We start from the raw sequence: 9593 nt of genomic DNA, 5'->3' as shown, positions 1-9593 counted from the left end.
TAGATACATGAAATTAAAATGTAATAGATACATAAAATTTATATATGAAATTACATAACTATAACAGAACATAGTAAACACTGTTCTGTAACATTTACATAACATTGACAGAACAGATATGGTAACCATTATGTCAACTTTTAAAACGTAATAGATACATAAAATTTATATATATAAATTACGTAACTGTAACAGAACATAGTAAACACTGTTCTGTAACATTGAGAGAACAGATATGGTAACGATTATGTCAACTTTTAAATGATGTTTAGATGAAAATATCAGCAACATTATGCCTGTATATAATACGTAATAGATACATAAAATTTAGATATAAAATTACGTCATTATAATAGAATTTAGTACACACTGTTCTGTAATATTTATATATTATTTACAGAACACATATTATCTGTTCTAGTAACCATTATGTAATTTACAGGTAACATTTAGATCAAAATGTCACGTATTATATACAGCAACACTATGCTGTATATAATATGTAACAAAATGATAATAACAAATAACAAATATCTAAAATTTAGACATGAAATTAAGTAACTATAATAGAATAGTCTTTTTTCAGTCTAATCATTGATAAATATATATATTAATAATACATATATATTTATCAATGATTAAAATGAAGAAACTATTCTGCTATAGTTGAATATACAGCGCAAAATTATTGATTGGATAAAATTACTAATGGTTGTTTTTTTATTAAAATTAAGAGAATTAACTTATATTATTTATGTTTAGAAAATCGTGTATATATAAAGATATGGATATATATAACAATAAAAACTTGATTTCTTGAACAACTCTTTATTTCCACATATGCTAAATTGTTAAATAAATGAATCTTGTAACAAATTTATGAATAAATCTTTTAACAAATATTATTAATATTTATAAAATTAATTTTTGTTTCAAATTACAATTATAATGATAATTTAAATTATATTACATAATTTTAGATATTTTTTTTAAGAGAAAACTTTAAATATACTAATAGCTAATAATAATTTCAACCTTAAATAACAAATTGCACTTATATTGTATTAATTAATATACTTTACAAACAATTAGAATCACAAAATTAAAAAGAATCAAATTCACGTATTTTTGCAAAAAAAATGTCATATGGTCGTAGAACTGTTTAAAAAAAGCATTTTAAAGAGAAAATGTTAAGTTTTATTACAATTAATAGAATTGATGAAAAAATTGTTCTCTACGTACTCGCCTATTAAAGTTGAAGTTTTTTTCTACAATTACAAAGCTCATTTTAAAGTAGCACCACTTGTAATAAAATCTGTATAAGAAAAATCGTTAGAAAAATCTCCGTTAGAGCATTGGAAAGTTATGTTTTCTAGCTTTAAAATCTGTTTTAAATATCATTCTGTGATAATTTTTTCGAAAAGTATATCAATTTGAATTTCATCCTTTCTACGCCTTTTTACGCCGAAGTACAATAATTTCCTAATTTTGTTGCAAAATATAGTACACTAATAACAATTAATAATATTATAAATTAATTAAATTTAGAAATATTATAAATTATAAATTTATTATAATAGTAATTAATATGATAAATTTAAACTTCACGGTACACTCGAGTATTCGCGATATTATTTTTTGTTTTAACGCTATACATCAATAAGAAATGAGTTTTTTAGGCTTCTCCCCACATGAAAACTATAATTTTTACATCCATAAACTTTTCATAAACACACTTGTCAAAATCTTTGAGATTCATGTATGATTCGTTAATTATAACACATTTGTTAATAATATAAGTGTGTACCGTTAGAATAAATCTAATTTAAACAAAAATGGAAACGCAATTCGATTTTCATTTGAAAGAAAAACAATAAAGCAATTATACTTTTTGTAATTAAAAAGATTGTTAGATAAACTATTAAATGTATCAACATAATGCATACTTTAATTCTACTAATTCTCCTAAAAGAAGTATTTAACTCAAATAATGACGTTGAGAACTCAAAATGAAAAGAGTGCAGACTATGATTTTAGATTTTAGAACATAAAAATTTAAAAACTTAAGTATTTAACACTAAATCTACCGACAACTTATTTATACCAAATGCAGAAATTTTTAAACTTTGATAACGTTTTGACCGATTGTTTAACCAGTCGTGGTAGGTTTAGTGTTAAAATCATTCAATATAAAAAAAACATTAGTTAAAAAAAATATTTCTTATGTTAATTAAGACTCTAGGCCAATAAAAAAAAGATCATAAGCCGAAAGCTCATAGACTAATAAGAAAAAAGATTATAATGAAAAAATAATAAGCTTTTGAGACATTTAAATAACTTGCGGATTTGCTTCTTCAGAGTCTTTTTGTTGTCTGCTAAGCCTTTGACCACCTTGGCGAAACCATTCTTTCGTGATGTCTTCAAACTCTTTGTTTGTGAATTGATGTTGAGCCAAAATTGTTGCTGAATTATTAAAAAAATTTTACATTAAATTAAATTGCATATTTTATAAATTTATTTATAAATATAAAAATATATTTTACCTTGTATTCCCGTCAATATAAACTTTAAACTACTTATTTTAAAATGATTACGTAGTCCTTTCCAGGATGATACCTTGGCAACTTCATTAGAAAATAAAGTTCGATATATACGAATTAAATTTTTTTTAGCGGACCCTCCGCCTATGCGAGATATATACAGCATCTTTAGAAATAAAACATACCAATAATATAATTTACATTATTCTATTTAAATAAAATTTGCATTTAAATAACTTAATTAAACTTACAAATTTGTTGTACTCATCTGCATTTTCTGATAAATTCTTTTCAAAAGCTATTATTTCATTTATACTCTTAAACGGAAAAGATTTTTGTATATTTGATGTATCCCTGGCAGAGTCTTTAGACTTATGTTGGTTATGTTGTGTTTCTATGTTTTTTAAACGAATATCTATAGTTTGTATGTCTAATGAAATTGTAGTTATAGCTGTACATATTTTTTCAAAATTATCTAAAAAATTAATAATATTGAGTAAACAATGCCATAAAGAGATATTAATAAAATTATAAGATAAAAAGTAAATACAAAACCTTCCATTTTATCTGACATTTCTGACACTAACGTATATACATCCTGCATATCTAGAAATATTAAAAAAGTATTAGATTACTCATAATAAACAATAACTATAATTTAAAAAAAAACCGTTTTATTATAGAGATAATAAAAATGGAATAAAAGAATTAAAATAAAAATTACTTTTGTGAGGTACTATAGTTCCATCAAGAATTTCCATATCAATATTATTAATAATTGTTGAATCCAAAATATTTGAGATTGATTGAATATTTTTGGCTGATTGTGAGACATTGTGGATTGATGGTGGATTTGGTATAATTGAACGTGAGTCATCAGAATCAGATTCAGATTCATTATCATAAACTGTATTTAGTGACCGTTTTGTGCATGACTTCTTTATTTGATTTGTATTATTTTCATCGCTTGAAGAATAATTCGTTGCTCTTTGTCTAGCCTCATCTAATGAATCTTGATTAGGACAAAACCGTAATTTACAAATTACATTATTTTTTTAAAATATTAAAAAAATAATTACATAAATTCTGAAGTAAAATATAAATTACCATAATATCCATGAAATTTGATAGGATAAAGTGTCCATTTAGGATTATTAGTAACAGGTGGAGTTTGTTTCACAATAAACATGTTTATATTTTTTACCGATGGCCATCAGCATTCTGTTAAATTGGAAGAAAGCCATAAAGATGGAACTTCTGATACGATCTCTTCTTCATTATTCCCATCGCTTGGAAAAGTTACGACAGCGAAATTTTTTACCATTATTAATAATCTGTAAAAAAGTAAAACTTGTTAATTAATTTAATATTGTTTTCAATTATATATTCTATCAATATGAGTACTCGCCATAAACATATATCTTGTTGGTGCAGTAAAGGCAAGATCACAGCTTCTTCGTCACATAAAGGCAGTTTTACACATTTTAATTTAATATCAGACAATGGAATAGTAATTAACTCATACTGTGACTCGTTAATTTTTTTAATTCCGATATTTAAAGAGTTGCATGGAATGCGAAAAAATGATTTAATATTTAAATACTTTTTGCCAATAATGTAAATCTGTTTATTTTTAAAATAAATTGTCGTAAGTGAAATCGTTGTACCATCTAACAAAAGACAACAATTATCAGCAGTTCTTGTACTTAGATAGAAACCTTTACATTGAACTGATTTTATTATCTTTTTGCCATTTATAATACGTACTTTTGGTATTGGATAATTCTTTTCTACATTTGTTATATTAAAATTATCTTCTTCTTTACAACGATTGACTAATTGTTCTAATGGCCGACTCGAAGATCTAATTCTTGATTTAATTTTTTGCATGTAATTTTCGAACTTAAACGCACTAAATTTATTTAACACTCCCCATAATTTTACATAATAACACAAATGAATTAAATTATGAACGTTATATGATAAATATTGACGACCATATAATGTGCAATAATTTTCAACAAAATACAATAATAAACTGTGTGCATAATCAAGCAGTTGTACGCAATATTCTTTGCTACATAAAATTCGAATTGCTATGCTCAGACTCAAAAAATGAACATATTTATCACGTGATAATTTTTTAAAAAAGATTATTGGCCCAGTATATAATAATAATTGTCTTAATTCGGTGGCTTTAAAGCGATCAACCTCATCTAATTTCCTTGGCTTTCTAGCAAATTCCTTAGGTAGGAATAATGACATAGATAATAAAGAAGTTGAAGCAAGAGTTATCTGAGTTGCAACCATACGAACATTATGTTTACCTTTAATCCAAAACTGCAACAATTTTTTCATTACTCCTAATAGTACGAGATGCATGTAGTCTAAAGGAAATTGAGTAACCATTCCAATGTTTAAATCTTCAAGATTTGAAGTGATTTTATGGTGTTCTTCTTGTTTTCTTAATTTAAAAGATTCATCTGATCTTAACATTGCATTAATTTCTGGGTACGTTACTCGATTTTCTATGTAATCTCCCTCTTGAATACAATTACCGCATCCAAAATACGCATTATGTCCTTTAGTTCCCTTGATAAACGATTTTGCAGGAGCATCGCAGATAAATACGTTCAATTTCACAGTTATTTTTTTGCCGTATTCTACAATGCCAGTTCGGAAAATTTCTAAACAATCATCCTTAAAATATTTCAAAAAAGTATTGCAACATTTTGGCTTTTCAAAACCATGATAAACACCAATTATAAACGGTTCGGTGTAAATATCTGCAACTATACTACCTAAAATAGGCCAAAATTGACTCCCAGAAGATTTTGTTAAAGGAAGACCATCTATATTCACATTAATATTTATCTGAGATGGTAAATTATTTCGACAATAATGCTTACGAATAGATTTTTTCAAACTATCATCTAAACCTGCATGATAATATTTTCCTGGTGTCATTTCAATAATGTCTACTTGTTTGGGCGTTTGAAATAGAGTTCGAGCATCAATCGGAACATTATGGCCGTATTTTACTAGAATTTTCAGTAAACTACTAATAGCAGAATGACTGACACGATTTTCAATAGCCCATAATCGGATGTCGTTAATAAGTTCTGTTTTACAAAATTCTGTTTTAGAAAATTTATCACTTGAAATACTTAACTGAAGACTATTTTTATCAATACTAATTTCCGAATGTTCAGAAACTAAATCATGATTATTTTCTGTACACTTATGAGTGTTCATTACATTGGAATAATCGATATCAATTTCTTTTAGTACATTTTGCTGCTGAGGTAATTGTTCGATGTTACCTGGCCCATTCGATAAACTTACGATATTATTTTGAATTTCCAAATTTGAATTAATAGTCATTTGGCAGATATTACGAAATTTTTTTAAGAAAATACGTCGCCGCTGCCTTGGCGTTAAAGAATTAATGTCTAGTCTTAATTTTGATTTGGACATAATATAATTTTATAAAGCAATAGGAAATAGATGAATTGCGATTATGTATACGAATATAGGTTTGGGTTTGCCTGATATTATTGTTTATATTATATTTTCCTTTTTCACTGAAACAATATATAGGAAGCTTATATGGAGAATTAAAAATATTTTGACAAATAAAAAATGTTTTAAGACATTTGCAGTTTTTTATCGAAACAAACTAATTCAATAATTAAAATATAATTTATGTAATATTTTAAGGACGCTAATAGAAAATTTCAGAAAAAATGCAATCTATGTTTCTTAAATAGTATTTCATTTATATATGAAAAATTTGATTTCTCACAATTATGGTGAAACAACCTACATAATTTTTTAATGTCTTTTAACGGAAATATTTTTGTAATGTATTTTAGTGTTGTAATTAATTAAACACGAATAATTTTTTTTGTTACGTTGCATGTTATTATAAACTATAAATTATAAATTAAAGTAATTATATAAGCATATTGCACGCATAATATTTACAATTTTTTAAGACCTATAACTTCATTATGTAATGACTTGTAATAATTAATGCTATCATGTTTAAATATTTTATACTTGAATAAAAATCAGTTTACATCAAATTAATTCACGATCAAATACCAAATTGAAAAATTAAGACTCATGCATAGAAAATATTTATTAATTATAAGATTCTATTTCATTTGCAAAAAATTATTATGAAAACAGTCAATAATAAACTTTCAAAATATATGAAGTATTCGAAAAAATATATCTACAGTTTTTTCTAATGCAGATATCTTGTTCAACAATATAAAAGCTATATTTCATAATTGATATCATTTATCATTGGAATTACCATTACGATCATTATAAAAAAATTATAAACCGGAATTTAGTATGCCGCAATGCAATAAAAAATAAAAAATCTATAATTAAGAAATGATGTAACTTTACACTCGAAATATTCAAGCTTCTGATTCAAAAAGTAGTGCAAATAAGAGATTTCTTGTTTTTCTCATTATATGACCGTGCAACAAATATTGTAAAAAAAACATGGGAAAAATAATGTTGCATAAAATAAATCGTACTTACTATAAAAATGCCAAAATATAAAAATAATGAGGCAAAACTAGGTGTATCTTTCGCCGGCACGAGGTCCTTTGTCCTTTGTTAGGCGCACGTGGTTTTCAGTTTTCACGTGGTACGCGATGTATCTTTTGTTCACTGCACAAGAGGAATTCAATCTTTAGCATAGCTTTTTTACCACAAGACAACAATTATCATTTGTTGGCATTAATTATTAAGTTAATATTTATTTCATACTTACCAATATCTCGATACTGTTCACACTTTCAACACAATTTTTTCACACGCACAACTACTGTTTTCGTAGATTTGGCCATATTGAAAAGTAAAGCCTAGCGCGCAGAAGCTTGGGATGCTTTGTACGATGATTGCGCACTAGAGCTGCGTTCGGAAACATTACCCGTGTGCACACGAGCGACGTTCTATCTTTGTTTAACTTTTGGTACATAACAAAGATAGAACGACACTCGTGTGCACACGAGTGATGTTTCCGAACGCAGCCTTGCACGCATAGACATAGTATATCTAGACCGAGCGTTTGCCTTTATTTAAGGAGTGGGGGTAAAGATACACGTAGAAAAGGACATACTCTGTTCCGTGCTCCTTGCGTTCTCTCTCGCTCGCAAGTAGCAGCGACTATGTCTATGCTTGCACGTATACTTAATACGACTAACAATAAGCCAATCACAGACTTACCCCCTAGGGCATGTTCACATAACTTACACAGATGCATAATGTAGAGAAAAATTTACTAATTATGCGTCTTGCACAAAGAACATAAGTAAAAAATTTCAGTAAACGTATATTTACTTAATAATTACATAATATTCTATATGTTATAAATGAACAAAACAAAACTATGACGTATCAGTTATGTCAATAACGTAATGAATCTATAATTGTTACATAGAAATGTTATGTCATTTTGTCGTTACTCTATTATGTAACATTTATGCAATTTGGTGAACATAAATGTGTATACTCTAAAAGTTTCGTGAATGCCACGTAATTTTAACGACATAATTGACACGTTATGTTAAATATACATAACATTTATGTATTTTGGTGAATGTAAATGTATATACTCTAAAAGTTTCATACATGTTACGTAACTCTAATGATATAATTGAAATGTTATGTTAAATACGTAACAATTATGTATTTTGATAAATGTAAATGTGTATACTATAAAAATTTCATAAATGTTACATAACAGAAAAATAGTATACATATATCATTCAAAAAAAGATATCTGGTGCATATTTAAAAATTTTTTTTTTAATATATAATTTTATTTTCCACATTTATAACTCTATATTAAGAAAATATGTTTCAAATACGTTTTTCTCAATGATATTATATGCATTTATCATCTTTTCAGAACACTCAAAAATGTCAACAATGGTATATATTTTTTTATGTGTAATACGATATGGAAATTTTGTTATTACTAGACATTACAAGTGTGCGCTTTGCGTGCGCCACACGCATTTATCGTGTGCGTGTGTGTCTGTGTATTACATATGTGTGTGTGTGTGTGTGTGTGTACATATATTATAATTTAACAACTAAGCTTCGGATAAAATTTTGATAAAGGAAAAATCGTTTTAGAATTAATTCAAGAATACGACATTTTAAGAACTAAAAGTTGTTTTGAATCACCCTGTACACACACAAAAAAAAATCAAATGTGGTACACACACAATAAATGTATATGGTGTGCACGGAGCACGCGTTTGTGATGTTGTAGTTCTTCTCTAAAAAAGGCATGATTGATATATTGTTACCGCTTTTAAATTATAAATAAATATATCGCAACTTTCCTCTCTCAAAATCTTTCATTTTCTTGTTTCTGCATAATTCTCTTCCTTTTACGAATTCTTTTTACAAGGTTTTAACAAAAATGTATACATTGACATCAATAAAATAATGTTAATGTTACATGTTTAACATAACGATACACTTATGTCGTTAGAGTTATGTAGCATTTATGAAGTTTTTAGAGTGTACACATTTACATTCACCAAAATACATAATTGGTACGTATTTAACATAACGTTTCAATTATGTCATTAGAGTTACGTAGCATTTATAAAACTTTTAGAGTATACACATTTACATTTCACCAAAATACATAAATGTTACGTATTTATTATAACGTTACAATTACGTCGTTAGAGTTACGTAGCATTTACGAAACTTTTAGAGTATGCACATTTACGTTCACAAAAATACATAAATGTTACGTATTTATTATAACGTTACAATTACGTCGTTAGAGTTACGTAGCATTTACGAAACTTTTAGAGTATGCACATTAACGTTCACAAAACTGTATAAATGTTACGTATTTATTATAACGTTACATTTACGTCGTTAGAGTTACGTAGCATTTACGAAACTTTTAGAGTATGCACATTAACGTTCACAAAACTGTAAAAATGTTACATAACAAAGTAACGACAAAATTACATAACAATTCTATGCAACAATTATAGA

The 9593-nt window shown here is 26.4% G+C and overlaps 1 protein-coding gene across 4 annotated transcripts; it reads right to left on the bottom strand.

The window, feature by feature from the left end:
* Positions 1–1125: 1125 nt before the first annotated feature.
* LOC138935751 (uncharacterized) lies at positions 1126–7946 on the bottom strand. 4 transcript variants are annotated; one of them, XR_011447290.1, is made up of 9 exons: positions 7336–7946; positions 7101–7232; positions 3949–6124; positions 3648–3874; positions 3265–3552; positions 3096–3146; positions 2792–3015; positions 2544–2706; positions 1126–2463 (listed from the first exon to the last, which is right to left on the bottom strand). XR_011447290.1 is itself a non-coding variant. In XM_070300564.1 (8 exons), exons 3-8 carry the CDS (start codon positions 3727–3729, stop codon positions 2330–2332), a joined length of 942 nt encoding a protein of 313 aa, XP_070156665.1. In that variant the 5' UTR covers positions 3730–3874; positions 7101–7232; positions 7336–7946; the 3' UTR covers positions 1126–2329. The 4 variants fall into 4 exon arrangements, 2 of the variants coding, with proteins under 2 accessions (XP_070156665.1, XP_070156666.1); XR_011447291.1 differs by having other exon boundaries at positions 3265–3543; positions 3745–3874; XM_070300564.1 differs by lacking the exon at positions 3949–6124.
* Between the last annotated feature and the right edge of the window lie 1647 nt (positions 7947–9593).

Source organism: Polyergus mexicanus, unplaced genomic scaffold (assembly GCF_030449975.1).
Source record: "Polyergus mexicanus isolate NDT 795.1 unplaced genomic scaffold, iyPolMexi1.0 SCAF_8, whole genome shotgun sequence".
Taxonomy (NCBI): Eukaryota; Metazoa; Arthropoda; class Insecta; order Hymenoptera; family Formicidae; genus Polyergus; species Polyergus mexicanus.
Note: the sequence above shows the minus strand (reverse complement) of the source record. Positions and strands in the feature narration are given on the sequence as shown.